The 23,359-nt window shown below is 34.8% G+C and overlaps 1 protein-coding gene across 1 annotated transcript in view; it reads right to left on the bottom strand.

Annotated features, from left to right (window-relative positions):
- Nucleotides 1-23,359, bottom strand: part of TBC1D32 (TBC1 domain family member 32) — a gene marked incomplete at its 3' end in the record, with an annotated part of 82,318 nt that overhangs the window by 39,836 nt on the left and 19,123 nt on the right. The window contains exons 15-22 of the mRNA XM_080614891.1: nucleotides 22,309-22,436; nucleotides 21,022-21,223; nucleotides 18,059-18,141; nucleotides 16,245-16,383; nucleotides 15,468-15,555; nucleotides 13,820-13,938; nucleotides 13,087-13,203; nucleotides 9,453-9,541 (exon numbers count right to left, since the gene is read on the bottom strand). Of these exons, the coding sequence (XP_080471017.1) occupies nucleotides 9,453-9,541; nucleotides 13,087-13,203; nucleotides 13,820-13,938; nucleotides 15,468-15,555; nucleotides 16,245-16,383; nucleotides 18,059-18,141; nucleotides 21,022-21,223; nucleotides 22,309-22,436 (965 nt within the window). The remainder of the gene's footprint in view (nucleotides 1-9,452; nucleotides 9,542-13,086; nucleotides 13,204-13,819; nucleotides 13,939-15,467; nucleotides 15,556-16,244; nucleotides 16,384-18,058; nucleotides 18,142-21,021; nucleotides 21,224-22,308; nucleotides 22,437-23,359) is intronic.

The raw sequence follows: 23,359 nt of genomic DNA, 5'->3' as shown, positions 1-23,359 counted from the left end.
CCAGCCTTGGAGATATTCCAAACTGGACATAGCCCTGAATAATGAATGATTTCTAGTCAAACCCACTTTGCATAGTCCAACTGCTCTGCTCAATCTTCAATCTCCCTATCAATTCTGAATCTATAATTCCATGAAAACTACTAATAATATACTATATTCCCAGAAACAAACTGCAATACACAAAAAATAACTTTAAAATTTATTTAAAAGAAATTTTAAAGAAATTAAGAAAAGTCAAAATATGAATCATAGTTGTGAAAATACAGTACTAATAAGCAATTTTGTTTCCTAATTCTCCATTTCCTGTCCTATGTCATCCCTGACTTTCTTGGACAGTCCTCTGTGGACTCTCCCCCTTGAACTATAATTTCACAACTAATACTTCAATGTAGAACTCTCCAGTCTGAAAGAAGACATTCTAAATAGTACTTGTGTACCTACGTAAACTGGTATCTCCTTGGTTTTGGTAGGTGAAATGATAATGAATTCTTTAATTATGGCAGAACAGAAGGTCCTCTATGGGACATAAACCAACTAGTAAATAATTCCAGCTGCTAACAAAAATTAAAATGTTAATTTTCATGTTGCCTCTCTAAATTTTTTCAGCTGAACATAGTATAATTAAACCACCTATGAATTTCTCCAAGTTGCTAAAAACACACATTATGAGGATAGCTTATGATCATATTTCTATTTTTTCTGAGTTCCTTTAAAGAACATAAAATAATGATGTTCCTTCTACTCTCATTTTCTGTTGTCTCCCTTCCCCCAACTTCAAATCACACCTCTCTCAAACACTATCTTTACTACGATAAACCCAATTCTAGTTTTCAGCAGTTCCCACTATACTCCCATAGTCTCTTCTTCCTTATTTTCATAACAATCTGATGCTCTGTCCTCACTTCAGAGATGCCTGCAAATGCTGAGATGGCAAGGAAAGATGCAAGATACTGTTCATGAACACAGTACTAGTCTGTGGTGGGTTGACAACAGACAGCAACTAAGCACTCATCCAGCTGCTGTAATCTCAGTCATAATATGAATCCAGGCACTGTGTAATGGCTAACCAAACCTGAAATGCTTGCACCTATGCTGCCTATAAAGATGTGACCCCAAAATGAAGGACTAAACTGGGCTTTAGTATAAGGTTTTCTTTTGGCTTGGAGTTACTGCCTGCTATAGATACAGGCACAGCTGCCCCAGGCCAGTGTAAAATAACTGTCTACAAATGTTATGCTGTATATGGGACACAGTAAAGTCTTTCTTTTCCAGGAATCAATATTAAAAACATAAGTGGAAAAAAGCAAGGAGTGGAAGCTCTTTGCAGTAGCAGGACCTCCTTTTTGCTAAATGAACATATGTACCAACACGTATACCAACAGAGAAACTCAAAGCAAAATTTTTATTAAATAATTCCAGTGTCAGCATCATGGGGGATGGCCTCAAAACAAACATCATAGCCTACACAAACATTTTGATTTTTTACTATGCTTTGAGTAATGGTCAGGAGAAGGGGGCGGGGCAGAAAGCAAGCCAAAAGTTACCTTGCTAGAACTATGCACTTGCTAGAACTAGCACTTGCTAGAAATGCTAGAACACGAAGGGCATGTGGAAGCTTCAGCCACGCAAAGCTTTGCACGCAGCCTTTGCAGGCTGCAGGAAGAGCATTAGTAATGAGCAGAGAGAACACGCCTCTGCATGTGGTCTTGCTAAAGAATCAAGGCTTTTAGTTGTTCCAGTGAAGGCAATGCTCATAGTGGTCTTGAAAAACATCAGATCTTGTGGATACAGAGTACCCTGAGTTACACCTCTAACGCCTGGGGCACTGGAAGCTACTACCTCAGGGCAATCATGTCTCTCCCAGTAAGAAAACTCAGGTACTGATGTATATTCCTTATAATGTTTTCCACATGAAAAGATTTTCAAAAGAGCACCTACAGCTACACAATGTACTTACAAACCACATGTAATGTGATTACTAATGATAAAAGAGTTTCCCTAGCTAAACAAAAACGCTTTTCATGAGCATCACTTGCCAGCCTAGAGGACTCAGAATTGAAGCGGATTTTAAATTGCACAAGTGAAGCATTTTAATATCCCTCAGTGAAGAAAAAATAAAAAACATCAACAAGTGACACAATCCTATGACAGAATCTATTGTTCCTATTTTATTAATTATAAATTGTTTTAAATTAATAAATATAACAAACGTCTATTAACATTTAGACTAACAAAAAAATTAACTCTATATGGAAGCATGCCAACTTAATCCTGTGGGTAATCCCCATCACTACTAATGTTTAATGATCCAAAGGTGACAAGAGTCTACAAGGTTCAAGGATTTACAGGATACATGCACTATCCAGTGATCACTACTACAGAAGCTTTTTCCCTCACACATCAGTATGCACACTTGGAAGATGCTTGTTTCCAAAAAACTGTATATCACTTACTAAACAAAAAACATACTTAAAATAATAGAAAATAGCTCACTAATTATTAACTCGATTTTCCTTATTTAATTGAAAAAATTTGGTAGAAAATAACTGGAGGACTACATAGTCTTTCATACCTCCAACATAAGGTAACTCAAATCTGGCAAATTCAGAGGAAGAAAGAAATACTGCTACAGGCTCAGTTCCTCCCTTCTTACCATACTCCTTCCTCCGAGAAGAGGAACTCCATGAATATGGCTTTTTTCCATACACAAAGGCATAAGGATGCTGAACGCTCCAGGATGTGGCATGAATACACCCAGCCAACAGCACCACAAATCTTGTTGCAACAGTAAATGTACCAGCCAATCATTAGAATGTTAGTGAGCAAAAAGATTCATCAGTGACATCAGACAACGCCGCTCATGGGCTGTGACAGAATATTTAAAAAAAAGATACATGAAAAGCAAAACGTATGGAATTGTTTCTGGCTTTGCAGTGAGGATGGGAAAGAATACAAGAAACTAGTAAAAAAAAAATGCCAGGTTTTCTAAAGGGGAAACTGAATTTGTTTAAAACCAGTTTTAAATAAAAAGTCCCGCTTCAATTTTTAATGAATAACACTTTAAAGAATTGTATAGGAAGGCTTTTGTTATTCATGATGCTTTTTAATACAGAAAAAGAGCGGACAAATCTGAATAGCAGATTGACCTGAAGAATAATGATCAGGATTCAAATCTTCTACCTTAAGAAAGCAAGGTAATTAATGCTCCTTCCACTGTGTTGCAATCATTAAAATCACACATTTACTTAATTAACAATACACATAATGTACGTACAATTAAGCGAACAAATTATTTTATATGCTGAATCTACCTCATTAAAATGCATTTATATGGAAACGGTGTGTTTAAAATGCAGATGAAAAAACAATGGAAAAGAATGCAGGAGTGTTTATTATCTGCATTTCCTAAACCCACAAATTTATCTCTTGCCCATCATGGTTGTTCATCTTCCAGCTCCTGTAGGATTTAACTCATTCATTTGTATTTCACTGGAGTGCACTAGATGAAATTTTCATTAATACATACTGTTTTGAGGCAAATTTCAAGATGCTGATTGATTTTGATGTCAGTGTCGTATAAGCCATTTAAATTCTGTCTCCTAAATTTTTCTCCTAGTAGTTCTGTAGGCCAACAAAATGCATTTTGATCATCTCCTGCACCCGTTCAAGCAAGAAAATGAGTAACATAAGAAAAAACATATTCACAATGATAACTTATATGACAAAAAAGTGACTTAATGTCAAAATATTTATTTATACAAATCTAATAATTACAAGCCAGTATTTTTTTTTCTATCTGCAGAAGGCTCTGCAGCTCTACAATCCTGGGGCTGATATTAATGAACATGTCACTTAAACTAATATTTACAATATTCTATAATTCCACAGAAACATAAATGTATTTATATGATTCACACAGAGCATTATAATTGTAAATATTTCTTTTTCAGCCTTACCTTATACAGGCCTAAAATAAATCTGTTTTTCATTGCAGATCAACTTGTGACTCTACAAAACAGGTAATCTTCAGGTATCTCTAATGCCAAGCAAGCAGATTGTGTCTCTAAAATTAAACAGTCTAATTTATGTATATGAAGGGAAAAGATTTAATCTCAGTTTCCCAGGTGTTTCCCTCAGAAAGCCAAACTCTTGAACACAGTGCTGTCCTTGGTGCTTGATGCTCATTAGCAGGAGGTGTTTCAGTGAACAAGTGTGAGGCTAACAATGATTCGTCTAATTCAGAATGTACATACGAAAGACCTTTTGACCTCACAATATTTACAGTTTTACCGACTTATAGCCCAAAAAAATTATATCAAGAGTGGCATACATATATAATATAGCCAAAGGAACAAATGAGGGGAATTTTTGCAAAGCTTCCTTAACACCAACTCTGATCCCCTTCCACTGCCTGCAGTCTGTGTCTATTCCCAGCAGTGTTTCTCCTTCTGTTTTTTATGCAAGCCAACACTGACGGAGTATCTTTAGATTTATTTTGGAGTACTGATACTTATTAGGGATTGGGGGTTGGTTATTAAAGGTAAAAATTTAGTACTTTGCTCCATTTTAATCCAGATAACAGCACAGTGTCACCAACGTTCACAGAAAACTCATGTTTCTGAATTGAGAGAACAGCAATATGTAAATACATGAATAATGCTTTACGCAGAGGCTTTGAAAATATATAATTATGCATATGTTGTATTTAAATACTAGATAAGTTGCCTTGATATAATTTACCAGTCTGAAAAAGTATGTTACTGCTGTTTACTTAATTCATTTGTTAATATAAGTGACAGAGATTCAAAGAGCTTTGCCTTGAAAGGGAGGTGGTTAAGATCTCTAATGTCACACCTTTACAAGAATTTTCTCTCATATTCAATAACTTCTAAAATAAGATCAATGTGTACAAGTTTGCAAAAATAAAGTTGATCATTAAGAGAATTTTCCATGTTAAAATTTATTACTGTAATTACTGCTTTGAATTTCCTTTCTCTAGCATTTGTTCTCTGACAGCAATTTAACTTCAGAATCTTCAGACTACTGAGAATTTCTGCATCAGTTCCTACACATTCAGATTTCTCATCCACAAAGGAGTAGCTGAGACAGCCTTCAGTGTTCTTTTATCAACCAATACTGGCTGTTTGAGAGACTTCCTGACTCTAAATAAGTACAAATCTGCACTGAAATTGAGAGTTGAACTGACAGCTTGAAAAACCTTTCAATACACAAAGTAGGAACTATCTATATACTTTCACTTTTCTATTCTTATCTCCAACTTCTTGCCTGAAGTTTTTCCTAAATAATTATAGATATTATTTTAAAAAAATAGTTTAAAAGGACCTTCAAGAGAATAAATTTCATCCTAGAAGCATGCAATAACTGCAATTAAAGGAATGCCAGATAAGTTTCTGTGAAAGTACTGAAGAAAAATCCTAGGCCAAGATACTTCCAAGCTAAGAATTGAGGAAAAAAAAAAAAAAAAAAAAATGTATTTGCACTAGGCTATAGCTTGCTGTGGAACACAGTATTCTACCTTGATCACACAGAACCTAGTCTGTATGAACACGCTCTTTATATTCTTTATAGAATATATTCTATATAGAGCATTCTTTATAGACTGAGAGATATTGATTATGCAAAACCACATCTAGCTTCCCCATGTTTCCCCTTTGATTTCTACCGCATGCACATAACTTTTCAGAGTGGGCAAGCCTGAAAAGAAAAGTTGACCTCAGAGCCTCTGCAAGACTGCCAGGCTCCATCAAAAGGCCTGTGTGTCCAGCAGGTCGAGGGAGGTTATTATGCCCCTCTACTCCGCTCTCAAGAGACCCCAGCTGGAGTACTGCATTCAGCCCTGGAGCCTCCAACACAAGAGGAACACGAAACTACTGAAGCAATTCCAGAGGAGGGCTACAATGATCAGAGGGCTGAAGCACCTCTCCTGTGAAGACAGGCTGAGAGAGCTGGCCTTGTTGATCCTGGAGAAGAGAAGACTCAGGGGAGACCTTAGAGAAGCTTCCAGTGCCTAAAGGGAGCCTACAAAAGAGCTGGAGAGGGACTTTTTATGAAGGCATGCAGTGACAGCACAAGGGGTAATAGCCTTAAGCTGAATTAGGGTAGATTTAGATTAGATACTAGGAAAAAAATCTTCACTATGAGGGCAGTAAGACACTGGAACAGGTTGCCCAGAGAAGCTGTGGCTGCCCCATCCATCTCCATCAGTGTTCAGGGCAAGGTTGGGTGGGGCTTTGAGCAACCAGGTCCAGTGTGAGGCATCCCTGCCCACAGCAGGGGGTTGCAACGATATGATCATTAGGCTCCCTTCCAACTCAAACCATTATACAATTCTATGACCAGAAAATGCAATATTAACATTAAAAGCATAACAGATATGCTTGTGTGCTTTGGATTAAACAGACTGTGCAAATACCTATATACTTTAAGTCTTACACAGCTAGTAACCAAAATAATTTTAAGTCATTGAAGCACAGTATATACATGAACAAAAATGTAGCTCTAAATTGCAGAGTTGCTCAATGTTCAAGTAAGCAAATTTGTCACTCTTTTGAACAATAAAAGTGGGTTACGAACACAAGAGGTTCCACTTAAACTTGAGAAGAAACTTCTCAGTGAGGATGACAGAACACTGGAACAGGCTGCCCAGGGGGGCTGTGGAGTCTCCTTCTCTGGAGACATTCAAGGCCCGCCTGGACACATTCCTGTGTAACCTCATCTAGGTGTTCCTGCTCCGGCAGGGCAGATTGGCCTAGATGATCTTTTGAGGTCCCTTCCAATCTCTAGCATACTCTGTGTGTGTGTGTGTGTGTGTGTGTGTGTGTGTGTGTGTGTGTGTTACAGGACTTCAGAGTATAACTTACAAGTTAAGTGGATCTGAATTTCAGCACTCAGCTCTGGGTGAGCCACATATACAAATAAAGTATATAGCTATGCAGATATGTGAATGATTAAAAGAATGTGGGTTTGGCTGTATCACTGGTATTAAGTCTAGCAGAAAGAAATGTTTCTAGACAAATGTTTGACAAAACTGTTCACTTTTTCAATAATGTAGTTACCATAAACATTTAAATATTTTATTTCTACGTAACAACAAAGAGTTTTGCTCTTTCTAATTAACTTTCTAAATTTTCAGATCTGTTAAGCATTTGATATTATTGGATCTAACTGCTGCTGAAATTGGTATTCTGATGGAATTTGGTCAAGGAGCAAACCAACTACACAAGGCAAGGTTCACATTACAGAACAAGATGTCTGCAATCAGGAGCACTCACAGAAATGTTCATGGAACTTGTTTTCAAAAGGTATTTAAAATAAACTGTAATACCTCTCATATTCAGATAATATAGCCTAGGGTTTCTTTTAAGCCTTAACACTTTAAACAATATAGCAAGCATGATGAATTCCAGAATCATCCAGAATTCTGGTATCAATTTTAATAGGGAACTTCGAATAACTGTAAGAATAAAAATTCTCACTGTGCAGGCAGTAGAATTAGTCATAATAAAAGGCTTGTATGTGCCAATTCTCTATTATTTGGAAAAAACATTAGTACAGCAAGCCCCAAATGCTCCTGAGAAGCCATGTGATCAGTATGTAAACACACTCTTACGTTGTTTGTGGTATAAAGAGGCTCATATTAAAATCCCTAGAATTTTATCTTCCTTTCTTTTACAGCAAAGGTAAAGAAAGCTGCAGGGCAGGAAACATGGCTTTTCAAGAATTAAAGTTAAAAAAAAAAAAAATAAAAATAAAAAGTATCACTGAGATTCCAAAAATCTCTGCAGAAGACAAAGCTTCCACTGAAAATGTTTAACTGTTTCAAAAATCTTTCGTTTACCTGATTACTACTTAATTATTACGGTATCTACCACTTTTATGAGTAGGTTTCCACACTGAAAATACTACTAAAACTTTCAAAATCTGGAAGTTTGGCTGGATTTTCAGCTGTTTTTTGACTTTGTCAGTGTGCAGCAGTAAACATCATTACCACAGTGAACTCTAAAGCTCATCTTCTTATCCGTGTAACAGTATTTTTTTTACATGATTACAGATGAGTTTGTTACATTGCTCGTATGTGTACTTACAAATAGTTCTGTTGCTTCACAGGGTGTAGGTCTCCTTAAAAAAATATTGTAAGCATTCACCACAACTTCAACATATGTTCCATGTATTTGTGTACCATCAGCCTCTGTATTACAGCATGGATGTCAACCACATACACAATCAGATTGAATAATTCAGTTTTGCCTATACCTTGTAAGTATTCCTAGCATCACTGTGGGATAAATCTGTTCTTTTCCCTTACAAAAATAGAATACAATCTAAAGTAAACTATAATTTTAAAGCCGTAAAACATCTCACTTTCCCTTATCCTAATTCAATCAATGAGAGTTCTGTCAAGCTTTTTATGAAGTCAGTATAATCCTTAATGAAAAATAATATCATATTTTTCAAATCTCATCTTGGGACTTCTCATTCCTATCCAACTAGTAATTTCCTCCAAAGCAGCATTTAAAACTTCTGATTTGTATGACAAAATCATCTATCTTTCAATTCCAAATTCTGCCACTGTTCATCTCCTCCATGCTCATCCTTATCAGCAAATTATACTGTATCTTATGGTTATTCATACATAGGTATGAAATAATTTTACTGTGATATCAAAGTAAAAATACAGCTGCAGAAAGCTAACATCACAGTACTTAATCAATTGGGCTATATCTTGTCAAGCAAGGTTACGAAATTTTTCCATACTATGAAGTACAATCCAGCAGATCTTCTACTTCAATTGCATAAAATGTTAGTAACAAAAATGTGAATTCAAGGATTTATATATTCAAATTCGAAAAGAATCAGTAACCAATTTCTATGTTAAAATATTATAAAGCACTTAATATTACAAAACATAAGCATGACATAACAGTGGGAGCATAAGTGTTCCTTTATGTTCTACAAATAGTTGGGATTAAATGGTACTTTCCTTCTCAAAACAGTTTTTGGTGAATTGGGAATAATTAAACTAATACTTAAAAAAATAATTTTAAGTACAGGGAAACTAGATAAACCAAATTCCAATATAAGCATGGTAAAAAATACTTTATTTTAGTACTGTGGAAGGTTTTTTTGTTTATGCGCTACAATGGCTGTGCTGCATGTTCTTTACAATCAACTAGGTGAAATAACAACATGCAACTTCTGTTACTGCATATCATATTACAATATATCCATTTACAAGTAATAAGATTAGATTCATCACCATTTCCATTTTGTAGGCCATTTTTCATTTAATCTTCTTACGTTAAAAAAAGAGGGAATTTCACGTTCATGCATAATAGAAACCGAACATTGTTATCTTACCAGAAGCAAAACATCCAAGCATGCTGTATCCTATTTAGTTAATGTGACCAAAGAACAAAAACTGAGCATCTTACCTCAGCCCAAAGATATGTGATTGCTCGTAACTGAATAAAGAATGAATTTTAGCTTCTGAGTTCAAAATTATAAGCCTGTCAATGATATCCTGCCAAAAGACAAATATTAAAAACCTGATGTATGATTTCATATTTTATGCATGTAACAGTTTCATAGGGATATTTTCTATAAAATGAAACCTACTATTGAACACACAGTGGAATTATTTCTGTCCACCATAAATGTCAATGGCAAAAAAAAAAACCCATACAGAAGGTTAGGGGTGATAAAAGATCCTAGCATGTCAAATATCCTTGTTCTCATTTACCATTAATCCACAACAAAAATGTTAAACTGTTTTTCCTATGTTTGAAATGTGCATACATCTGTTTTACTGAAAAGAACAGCAAATCCTTTAGTATAATACCCTTTCTAACACTAGTTAGTACTACATGCTTCAAAACACAGCTATTTATTCTCAGTGTAGCAAGGCCTGGCTTGGATGTTAAGGCTTACATCTTATCCTACAGCATCTCATGTAATAGACAATGATCTGTGGCTGCTTCCCACTTCTTCCACAAATCCAACCTAATTATTTTCCACTTTGGTTCACTGCATATTGAAACTGCTTCTGAAGAAATAATTTCATTAAAAGACTGAGAAATGCATAAACGCATTCACTGATGTTATCATCTCAGACACAGACTGCTATGTTATGGTCAGAAGAAACAAGCTACAAAGTTCTTGTGGGTTTTATATAATCTGGATTAAATCCAAACTTTCATTTTCTCCGCATATGAGAAGTATAGTTTCAAAGACTTCTGAGGGAGTAGCTATTCAACTAGTTAGATCAGCGAGTCATATCAATATAATATGAGAGAAAAGTAAGGATCTGTTGTTTCATGAAATCAACCACAGCTCTGGTTTTTAACAGAGAGAAAAGTAAACTCTGTAAATCAAACTTCCAGGAAGAGAAAAAAAATAATCTAGTACTTGTCAAAGTACTTGTCTTCAAAAAATGCATTCTTATTTAGAATACAGTGAAACCATATCAGATTTCCTGGGTGGCAGCTGTGAAAACTGCACTTTTTCCACATAGTGTGTTCACAATAAAATTTACAATAAAACAATTCAACTCAGACCTCAGGGCTATTGATAAAATTGCTAATAAAAGCAATTGATTTGTTTGGGGCTTTTTAGGCATTTGAACATACAAAAAGTTAAATGCCAAGGGCTATTTCTCTGGTGACAACCTCCTCCTCTCATCTATATATCAAAGCTTGGAGCTTGCAAAAGATATGAGACTACTGAGAAAGCAGACCAAGCTCCGATCTGGGAGATCAGGAAGGAAGATAACAAACAGGGTCCAACAAAAGGCCCAGTAAGAAAAATGTGCAGATAGATCTGCACTGCCCAACTGCAGAGCGCAGCTTAAATATTACAGGTAAGGTGTCATCTACTTTGACTACCTAAGAAACACCATCTAAAAATAAGATTCTCCATAATCATGGGGAAGGCAAGGAGGGGGAAATTTCACCCACTTTGGCATGCCTTTCAAAGCTACAGATCTGGAGGGTACCTTCCAAGCTAGATTCCTGTGTACTGTAGAACCTCTCAAAGGAAGAGTGGTGGAAGGTAGAGGGATTTATCTGCTGATACCTGATTTATCTGCTCCATTTTCTAAAACATGGCAAGCAGAGCTTAAAAAAAAAAAAAAAAAAAAAGGAGAAAAAACGACAACCCAGCCACAAAAAAATAATCAACAAAAAACCACAAACCCCAACCAAACCAAAACCAAACCAAAACAATGACAACGAAAGCCGCCCCGAACAACTCAAGGCGGTATATATTTAGAAAAAAATTCCTAAGGGCACAAAATAAAAATCTCATAAACCTGATCAGTCAACAGTTGAAAGTAGTAAAAGCTCAACTGATGATCTGTTTAGTCAATGATGCAAGTAATGCAAGTAGTTAGCCAAAAATATAAAGGAGGAAGAAAGGTTTAAATCCTGTGCATTTAAGAAATAAAGGGCATACAAAGATGATGAAGATCTGTGTGCTATCAAATAAAGCTCAGCATAAATATTAAAACTCAAGATTCTGTGGTAATGTGACATGATTCACAAATATAGAAAAATTAAGCACACAGAGCAATTAAGTCTTCCAACCAAATCTTCTAGTGGCACTGAGATGGCCTTTACTTTGCTTTTTAACCATAGTTACACCTGGTCAAATCTTTTCTCTTTAGCTTTCTGCAATCATTGCCCAAAAATACAGTTATAAGATATCTATACATCTGCTTAACCCCAGAAGTTTTCTGAGTATTTAGACTTAGCCATTAGATGCTAAATTAACATCAGAGGAACTATTTCCCTTCTGTTAGTTACATAATCTTGGATGCCCAGGTTAGGGTTACAAAACCCACTGTTGCACAGAAGTTAGTGAGACAACCCCCACCCAAAAAATCTATAACTGTTCACAGAACTTTTAATTGTATCATACATAATTGTATCAGTATTGCTATTTCTAGAAACTGACAGAATTCCATCAAAATATTGAAATGCCTCAAAAGCCAAAACAACATCAGCTTTCAACCGTCACAAAAATTATTACTTAAAATCTACCCCAATCTGAAAGCTCCCAAATATGTATCACTTTCAACATAGATCTATATCCCTTGCCCCCAGTGCCTCAAAAAACTTGATGACTGACGAGAACTATCCACTGGCAGACACACCCACATTGAATCATAGAATCATAGAATAGTTAGGGTTGGAAAGGACATTAAGATCATATAGTTCCAACCCCCCTGCCATGGGCAGGGACACCCCACACTAAACCATGCCACCCAAGGCCTCATCCAACCTGGCCTTGAACACCGCCAAGGATGGAGCATCCATCACTATATTTGTTTCTATTAAAGGTGACAGATTTGTAAGGTCATAAGTCATTAACAGCAGTGTCTTTAATCAAACAATAACACAAGTCGTTTATTTAAACTCAAAATTTGCAGATAATTGTTGTTCTTAATGTTCTTTGGCATGCAGCATCTTTGGCACTGATATACCAAGTACAATGCTACTTATCCCTTAAATCAAAAAGTGCATAGAAAGATGCCAAAAAAATGTTAATATAGCTACAGTCCACATACATACCAAGTTCACATTTTTACAACATATAAATAATGTCCAAAAGAATAGAATTTACCATACAATTTCCTCCTGAAATCATCAAAACAGTATTATATAAAAGAACTACAAAATCCCTTCCAAACATACACTATCATGGTATACTCTGTCTAAACAACTTCAACTAACGTAAATCCAGATCTTGTGCTAAACAAACACTTAAACACAGCTGCAATTCAAAGTGCTAGCTTATTAGAAAAAGAACAAACAAACATGATTTTAACTGCCACTCAAGGTCACAGATTAAATTTTATATTATCTTTAGGATTTCAAAATGAAAATTTAGGTTAACATGAAGAGATATGTGCATATACTGCCCTCATGCTGTATATAATATAAAATGCAGATAATTTTAAAAACTTCAGTAAGGAGAAAAAGCATATTCTATTATTACAGTAACATTTTCTCAGGAAAAGTATCTTTAGAGAAGTATTTATTTTTCTCTCAAAATAAAAATTGTACTTACAATAATATCTGTAGGTACTTCACGGAATGAATACACTGGCTTATTTGGTAGATCTTGTTTACTCAGGAGCTCAAAAACTGCAGGATATGTAAGCAAGTTTATCAGAGACAAAAAAGACTAGAAAAAGAAAAAAAGGGGGGCAGGAAACATTAATCCATTAAGTCTAAACAAGTAAATATTAACAATTATTTGCCATTGACTTTAAGTTTGTTCTTATTCTTCTTTATAGGCTGAACTTGACATAAATAGAGCTGCCTAAAAAAAGACTGCAAAACCAGGCAGGTGTCTATATAATCTAAAAGGGCAGTAATGTTTGTGAAATATGTACTATTTACCAAATTGTACAAGCAATTTTTAAAATTATAGTATTTTCATAACCATGTAATTCTAAAATCTAGAGACACAGCATAATCTAAAACATGTCACTCTCTCTGATCAAACTACAGTAATCATAGACATGAACTGATGGCCAGTATTTTAAGAATTTCGCTTTTGTCAAGATTATTTATTATTTTATGTTTACTTTAATGGATCCTTGGCATTGGAACTTGCCATGAAACAAAAGAATCCTTTCAATCAGTCATCCTTTGACTAGTGTATTATACTAATTTTGTCCCATGTGTCAAGAAGCTGGTATAGTTGCAATAAAAATTTACAGAAAGGTATGTATATCCTACTTGACATACATCACTGATTTTTCCATGCCAGTACAGAAGATTAAGTAATTTCTCACCTTCTGACAGCTTTGGTCAATAGGGTCAATGGGAGTAGATTTGGGTTGGGTTATCCTTAAATCATCTTTTCCACACTCCAGAAGAGCCCATAATTCAGTTACAAGTGCCTTTATAAAGCCTAAACAAATTTTTTTTCTAATCATGAAAATGACAAGAATACCAGAAAAACAATTTTCATAATAAAAACATTTTACACCACAATTCTAACTCAGATTCTCAAGTATTCTTTACATTGTAGACTAAAATTTCACAAGACTGTCTGAGGGGTACTTTCTCTGCCACTCTCAATCCTTTGTCAAGCTACCTCCTTATATTAAATCTAAGCTATACAGCAACAGTTTGCAAAGACTCTTATACTAGAGTAGGATGATATTTATATATCTGCCACATAAAGGAGCTACTGACCTTCTTTAACAAGTTAACTGCTACAGATCAAGGCTTAGCTATCATTGTCTCTATGGCTTTAAAAAATACAGATTTAGTATAACTTGTTAATAAATGAAAATATACCACAATGAAAAGTTAAGGACTGAAATAAATCCTTTTAACAGAAGCACTACTAGCTGACTTTATAATGTTACGTTTTAAAATACAAGAGAAAGGTTTGGAGATTTCAGAGTCAGATGACTATCCTAAGTTATGTGCTTAATACAAACTTCACGTCCATTACACAACCTCCTTCCAGGGTTGAAACACAATGCTTATTATTTGTCTTTGATGCCAAGGGCTATACAAAGCAACTTGGCTGAGAACCATAAACAAGATGGTTACTCCTCAAGTAGATCTGCTCCCTGTTTTCCGTAAGACCCCAGACGCGTAAATAACCAACAAGCATTCAGTTTCCTTGAATTCCTGGCAGAATTTGCCTACATTTCTGAGTCTTTCCGTCAAGTCATTTTAATTACACATCAGACACTTCTAGACACTCAAAAGCTACTTGGAAACTTTTGTACCTCATGGACTTCCTTAGCAACTTAAGTAGCTCTACTTTATTGGTAAGATTCTAATCTTAATAACTACCTAGATCACTGAGTGGTATGGCAACAGTTGAGGTATCTGGAAATGAATCTGAACGGACTTTGCAGTATGGGCTGACATACGAGAAGAACTGTCAATTCAGGCAATCTGAATTCCATCTCACTATTGTATAAGAGCACCAATGACATTCAGGCCTCTGCAGTTTCTCACTCTTTGAGCACTCAGTAACCATGGAAAAGTACATATAAATGACAGAAATCAACAGTTATCAGTTCTTATCTGTAGATCAATAAGAAGCACTTGCAAATTGAAAGCAACTTTTTTTTTTTTTTTTTTTTTTTAAACAGACGTAAATGTCTTCATGCACATACAGGAAATTTCTGGAAATCCAAACCAATGGAGTAAAGATTTTGATTAATTTATGGAAATAAAAAAAGACAATCCAAACCAAAACAAATACAACCCTGCATCAAGATAAGTAGATGACTTAAAAGTTGGAAAGAATAAAGTTCCATCAAGAAGAAATCAATGAACATTTAGGCATTCTTTGCTAATAAAGTATAATTATTCCCTGCAGTTGATCTTTTTTCACATCATTCTCACTGTCTTTTTCCAATATGCAAGACTACAGCAGGTAAGTATTCATAATAATACCATTCTTCAATTTACCTGAACTTTGCAGAGCTACTGCACCTGATGGTGTTGTTGCCATTTGTGTAATAATCACTTTATTATCAAACTCTTCATATTCATTTGCCTGTTAGTAATAAATATAAAGCTCAGTGTTAGTTACTCAGAGGGCATGAAACTATCCAATGATCTCTTAAATACTGATCTTTCCTACAACTGTTTACAGAATTTAATCCACTATATGGTTAGACTTGAACAGTTCAGAGAAACTAGCCTCTAAAGACTTATCAGGGTCAGATTCCAAACCAAACATCTTTTTCAAGTATCTTCTAAAAATTTAAATACAAAATACTATGGCTGAGACATGCAACATCAGCAACGAATAAAAACACTGGTATCATGATTTTTGCACACATTCACTAAGATGCCTGTAACATCATCTTTCTTCTCCTGATATGTGCATTTCAAGTACTGTCTAGCATATCTCGATATAACACCGAACAAGGTGGTCAAAAAAAATCTGCACTTAAAAAAAAAAAAAGATTCCTAGCATTTCAAACTTCACAGTAAAAAGTCCAAAAAATAAATATATGCCTCTATATCTGAAGATGAGTAACATCTAATAAACTTAAATTAATGTAGTACAAATATCAAAGATGAGCTGCATTTAAATTCATTTTCGGGGAGAAAAAAATAAAAGAAAGTGATAAAGTGGCTTCTGGATATTATTTTTTTGGTACTATTTTCTTCCTTTTTTATTTTATTATAATCATTAAAAGAAAGGAAAATTGTACAGACAGACTCTGTAATGATTACCTGGAGTTTCTTTGATAAACTGCTGAATATAAAGTTCACACAATCATTCATGGCACCTGTACTATGAAGCAGAAATAGTCCTTTGGGTGTGGCAGAGAAATTTAGCAAGGCATCTAACAAAGTCTCTTCCCATAACAAACTGCAAGAGTAGCAAAATAATAATTTTAAAAGATATGCAAAAAAGCAAGGGGAAAAAATTAAGACTACAATTTTTAACTTTGAAAAACACCACCACTTCATTTCCTGGACTCTTATGTTTACTCTATGTTTACAACGTTTATGTTGGTTTAAAAAAAAACATTTGGCAAACTGATGTACTAGACTGTATTTTGTACAAACATTCAAACTCATCCTGGCAAAACTAAGGTTAAATAGGAACCCATAACAGAAAGATGACGTAATGGGGAACCCAAAAGACCTACGCTATCTTTAAATACACTTATGACTTACTATCTGACTCTAGACAAGTCTTGAGATTTTAATGTGGCAGTTACAAACTAGCAAAACAGGCACAGAGTTTCTCACCAACATAAGAAGACTATAAGGAACTAAAAAACTCACATGAAAGGAGATAAAGCGCCTTCTAAAAATGAGTACAGAATTATGAAACTAAAATGCTATATATAAAGAAAATACATTCATGTACTAACAACAGTAAATGGAACCTATTTTCTACAGGCATGGCAGGACGGACAGCAATTGAAAGAATGAAGTATGGTGATATCCTCTGCCCTACAAAATATTCTACCCCGCATAAAGAAAAGTGAAGCAATTGCATCACCTTTGACTAGGCACTATCCCTGCAGATACCATTAGACTCTTGTGATTCTGCTTCTCTAAAAGCACTTGCTAAGTGGATTCTCATCTTGAGTTCTGTTCTCATTCCCCATTTTTGACTCCTCTCACCAGTAAGCAGCACACAGCTTTCCTCATAGCAGTCATCCATTACCCCAAGCTTTAATCACTTCTGCAGAATCCCTGCCAGGTCATGTTCAAAAGCAAAAATTTCACCCAGAAAAGACCCATCTGTCTTGTTCCACAGCTAAATGAAAAATCTAGATACTAGGAGAAAATTTTATGTCTCTGGTAATGATTAGTAACAGCCTTCGCAGTCAGAGCTCTGCACCCTAGATTTCTTTTTGTCACTAAATTTGAGTTGCTATAACCAGTTCACATGCCACCATTACAGACTACAGCTGTTGAGGTACCTTTGCAAATTATACATGAACTCTATAGGAAATATAAAAAATAACCTAGTTAATTAACTAGGTTCTGCACTAACACCAATGTCACCCTGAATTTTCAGGCTTACAAATACCTGTTACTTCTCATCCAAATGCACACAAACTTCTATAAAAGGACATTAAGTTTTTGTATAAAAGGAAGGATGACTTTCACTTAATATGCATAAGGCATTTTTTGCTACATAATATTGTGAAGGTGTATGATACCATTCAGCACAACAGCATTTTAGACTAACACCACATTAAACCCAAAGATAAACTCTGACAGGCACTTTGTTTTATGCTTTCTAATGCACATTTTCATCCAAGCCAATTTCTGTAGTCAGAATCAACCATAAGTCAATTTTGCATAAATTAGACACAATTCTGTAAGCCAAGAAAGTTGTGAAAGGTCAACAACAATTTTGTAACTCTACTAAGACCTATGCCAGGACGATTTCACTCTACCAACCACTATGCTTTTGGAAAAAAAAAAAAAAACAAAACACAAAACCACAGGCCTCAGTTGTGGATAAAGAGTCAGTGTGTGCTCAACACTTATGCATGGGTATAAATTAAGTATCAACTTACTTGTTTTTTGACTCTAGACTTACTGATGAAATTGAGTCCACACCAGTTACAGGAGTCGGTACTCTTTCTGAAAGCAAACTCATCTGTGAAATAAAATCAAAAATAAATAAATACCTTCTTACTGTTTATTTACACCATTTTTAAACTCCGGATATTCTTGTTATATGTTTAAGAAAAACAAAAAACCAAACAAACAAAAAAACACCAACAAAAAAACAAATAAACAAAAAGAACCAATCAAACAAAAAAAAAAAAGAACCAAACCAAACAGTGAACAGGTTGTAGTCTAGCTTTTGGCAAAGAATACCCTATTTCACTACATTTTTTATTACAGAAAAAGTTGGAGTTTTTTTCTTCCTTGAGTATAAACCATTTTAAAGCTATTACATTTTTATTACAATTCTTAAAACTCTTCTTACTTTTTAACTTTAATATTGTTAAAAAACAATAAATAAAGCAACTCTTCACTTCGGTCACAGGTAATGGAAATAACAACCTCTGGAGTCAACAAATTAAGTAATTCTGACAATTTGTATTTATAAATTATATAAATTTATTTATATTTGTGTGGAGATAATTATATATTGATCTATGTAGCTCTATACATGGTTTTATATTTGACGAGGTTTCTTATTTAAATGATATTTGAAAATAATTGGTGTGAAAAACACTGCATATTTCGGATGACTGATTTAAGTGGCTTTATGTTTCCAGAGATAAAAGCAAACTGCACCACTCAAATGAAAGTCATTAGTCATTAATTTACTCTTTTGTAAATGTGATTTAATAAATATACAAAAGATTCTTCTATTAAAATAGTCATTTGCCCTGGATCTGTTGAGTTCCCCTTTTATTACCATCTGTACAAATTCTGTTCCAGAATTCCATCAGAAACTGCTAAAAAAAAAAAAAGTTGTTTCTCCATCAGTCTTAAAACTCCAGCAGATGTGTAAAACAGAAGGAAACAAATTAGCAGCCTATCCATTAAAAAAATTGTCACTGCTGCTTGGATAGACTCCAAAATCCACCATTTTTGCTACACTATAAATGGCACAATACTTTATAAACTGCAGATGTTTTAAAAACAAACAATGACACAAAATAATTTAAAAAAATAATCAAGATGGCGAAGTTGAAAATGTGACTTTCCTGTAATAACTTGTTGATTCTTGAAGTCCTGAATATGTAGATTCCATTTCAGTCTCAATTTGACCTCCAAAGTGAGTGAAGAAATGGCCTTTTGTCAGTTAAGTGTTTCATTTGTTTTTAATTCAGCACATTCAACCTACTTATCTTGTATATGTCAAAACAATTTGTCTAGACAATGTTCTACACCATAAAAGATTTTCATGTGCAAAGTCTTTTGTACACGTGTAAATGCTGTTGTGCTTACTAGCAAATAACTGGAAATGCCCATCAAAAGCATCTAATGGTTTGCCTGTGATAAACATTAAACAGACTAACAGGTTAGTTCAAGGAAGACTGACTAGCCACACAACAGACAGACTGTTGAGTTATGTAAATTACAGTATGATTCAAGTGAACCAAACTCCGTAATTCAACAAGATCCTAAAGTTCTCTATGCAAAGAAGAAAGTAAGTTCCAAAACCAATGATCTCTGACGAGAAACAAGAGCTTACTGTGATGGAATTACGACTGTAAGTAAGTAAAATGTATGCATTCATGATAATATTAATATATAATAACAGTGAGAAATACCCACAAGCTGGTGATTTAAGACTGTCTTCTATTCATGTTTCATCTTTCTAATGTTTTCTGCCTCAGTGTAAATTGTAACTGTATTTCTTAAAATTTCTAATTGTAGTAAAAGCATACAACATTTGACAGGAAGAACAGCTGATTCATTTTCTCTCCCTTGCATTTAATCTCTCTCCCACTTCCTCGCATGAAAAAAATAAAACCCCTTTAGCCAGCTTTTTCTTCCCCCTTGGTCTGATCCTTCTCTAAGAAAATATTTTACGATTGATGGGGGTGGGGGGGAAGGAAAAAAAAGAAGGTGGTTCCATTTTTGAATATAAAGTGAAATAAACTAGCTTTTTTTGCTTTCCACTACAAGTTCTAATACCTATAGTTTAAATATGCCAAAGTTGAAGCTTTGTGTGCTACCTTTCCCCAAATGCTGTCAATGTCACTTTAAGGATTCAAACATTTGTTTGCATTTTACTTCACTGTCAACTTTTTGAAAACTAATCTTGCAGCATCTGCTATCATTTTTCCATCTTAACTAAATTTTTATAACAGATAAGAATTTTCACACTTCACATGGCTATCAGAACAATGAAAATAGAATAGTGAATAAAGCAGAGATCTATATACCTTTTTCAGTAAACTTCTAACAGAAAGCAGATTACCCAGAACTGTTGGATCCAAGCTCTTAGGGACTAGCAATCAAACTGAAGTTGAAGTACAGTACAGAGTTTACACTTCATAAGATGTCTAAGTACATAGGTAAGAACTCTTACCCAGCACTTCTCCTTATGGTTTTTTCAGAGCATTTCAATGCCATCTAAGTCAAATATTTGGAATCTCCCCTTTTTTTTTCCCTCCGTATCTCCCACCAACAAGAACTAGTTTAACCTAAAAATTACTAAGACTCCATCACAGGAGTTTTTCCTTTCAATATTTCCCAAATCAAGAGTGAAGACAAGATCTGTGGTGGACACTGGCCATCATGATAGCAAGTGACCTCTAGAATCAAGAACAATGGTCTTTCCACCTTGAGAGTTCCTGGTTTAATCCTACGGCATCAAGTCTCAAACAAAGCTTCTGCTAGGTTCACATAGAGACTGTAAATGTGAAAAGTAGAACTTCGTTTTTAGAACAAACCCAAGCATTACTTCACTACTTAAATATAAGTAACCTGAAGCAAAGTACAACTATTGCATAAGCTGAATCTCTCAAGACTTTTTTTTCAAGTTTTCCCAGTCCAAAACAAGATTTACCTTTTTCCAGGCCTCTCCCATAGATTCATGCAAGCCATAAGGAATTAGCACCTGCAGGCCTTCACACGTTCTGTACATCTGACGGCATACAAAAATGAAAGCTCCTTTAACAACTGGCAAAAGCTCGGATCCAGATAAAAGAGTAATGTCGTCATGAAGAAGTTTCTTTGTAAACTGAACAATTACATGAACAGCTGTAGGACTAGAAATAAAATAACACTTTTAAAATGTTGTTCTGTAGTCACCAATAAATCTTGAAGCACAACCTCTGACCAAACTTACTCAATTTTTTCTAGGGGGAAAAAAATTATGATTCACTATGTCATAACTTGTGGCACCAGTCAGAAGGAAAGAAATGTACAGGAAGTGATTCTACTTTGGCTACAGGTCTACTTAAAAATGTATCCATTGTCTTCCATCCATCCCACATGGCCATGAACTACACAGACTGTGTGTTTTATAAGAGTCCAGTTGGGAAGAGTAACAAGACAATCATTTTAGCTTCTGCTTAATCAGTGTTAAGTATATCACTGCAAGTCAATATTTGTCCTTTTTCCTCCTTTTTCCTATCTGAGATGTCATTTTGAAGTCTTCTAGGTTTGCAATACAAGGGACAACTCTTTCTCAAAAGACTTTCTTTTACTTCCAACCCCCTTAAAAAACATGCAACTTCCGAGATTCATCAACTTAGCAGAGCAGATATATTCAAAACGTTTTCATCACCTGCAGCTTAGCTATTTTTAAAGGCTAGTCTCAATTTTACTGTCCTGTTTTTAAGTTTCAGCATCAGCTAACAATATACTGTCCACAGTATCACACAGGTCTTAAGTTAGGTGCAGTGTTACAAATGTCAGCTTCTGACAGAAGATCTGTCTTTATTAGATGTATTGAAAAGTGAATGCTATATTAAATCTATTCTTTAAATAAACTGATTTTTAATATTTATTCTAAAAAGAAACAAAAAAACAGAAGAAAAGCCTTTGGCCTGAGTAATAGCACTACAAATACAACGGAAATATATTCAGAGAAAGGAAAGCTCTCGCATGAATAAGAAAAACAAGAACTGTTGAAATTTCCCTTAATAAAAGTATTTCTTTAAATTGTCATTTCACCTGGTTATACACGTCTCCCTAATACATCACTTACTATTTTACTTGATAATCAGGTATTTTACTCCAAACAAAACACATCACGTTATAGATAAATGAGAAAAGAGAAAATAAGTCTCATAAGATTAATTTAATGCATTAAAGTACTCACTAATGCCATTCATTAAAGTACTCTTACCTATCTTCTTCAGCAGTTTTTTCATTTTCTCCATGAAGAAGAAAAGAAAGACCATCATCTATAGCAGCAATCCTTGCCAAAATATCAGCTACATCAATTAAAGTGGTTTCAAGACAATTCAAATACACCTATATGGAAGAAAAAAAGAAAAAAGAGAAAGTTTTAAATTAAATGCTTTTGTGAAAGCTATTTATTCAAGTCTGGCTTATGTATGCAGAACCTGAAGGCCATCTCTCCTACGACTGCTTAATCACTTAAACGAAATAAGTAAACAGCCTATCACTATCATATAGAAATCTTCATCACAAAAGGCAGTAATCATCACTTTTAATATTATGGCAGAAGTCCAAAGATTGCACAGATACAGAAAACAAATGTTTCTGAACTCCTTTTTTTCTTTTCCCACATGACTGTGAAAAGGCTCTTGATATGCCATCTAGGGGTTTAAGAACAACACCTGAATCAAGGTGAGAAACATTCTTACTCATTTGTTTCTGCATAAGCATTGACAACTTTTTGGCTAGAAATGGAATTCAAGTTTCCAAGATCATCTGCATTCACCTCACCTGCAGGCTGCAGTAGGCTGAATCAGCCATTTGGCTTTGGAATCATGAGGAGATTCTGCCCCACTACAGCAAAGCAAAAGTTTTCTACCAATTTCTTATTCACTTCAGAGTACTGTATAGCCATAACTAGACTGTAATCAAGCAACCTGAACATTTAACACTGAGATTCAGACTGTTCGGTATGGAATCATGACAAATGAAATCAAGGTTAAATCCAAATCAAGGTTAAATTGGCCACTGCTTTTTAGTAAGCGAAGTCAGTATGTCCCATGGTAGACAAGCAGAACATGGATGTTCCATGAAGAACCTGTCAGGGAGCAGCAAGGGCAGAATACTCTACAAGGAACAAGAAGCCAGAAGCTGAGCATGATAATGATGCAGGCAGAGGCAATGGCTTGCCATCGGATGGGCAGGCAGTCCCACCATACCCAAACAAGGTGAGCAGACAAAGTCCAGTCATAGTAACCAGCCCAACAGCCTAGATT

Source organism: Psittacula echo (genome assembly GCF_963264785.1).
Source record: "Psittacula echo genome assembly, chromosome: 4".
Classification (NCBI taxonomy): domain Eukaryota; kingdom Metazoa; phylum Chordata; class Aves; order Psittaciformes; family Psittacidae; genus Psittacula; species Psittacula echo.
Note: the sequence above shows the minus strand (reverse complement) of the source record. Positions and strands in the feature narration are given on the sequence as shown.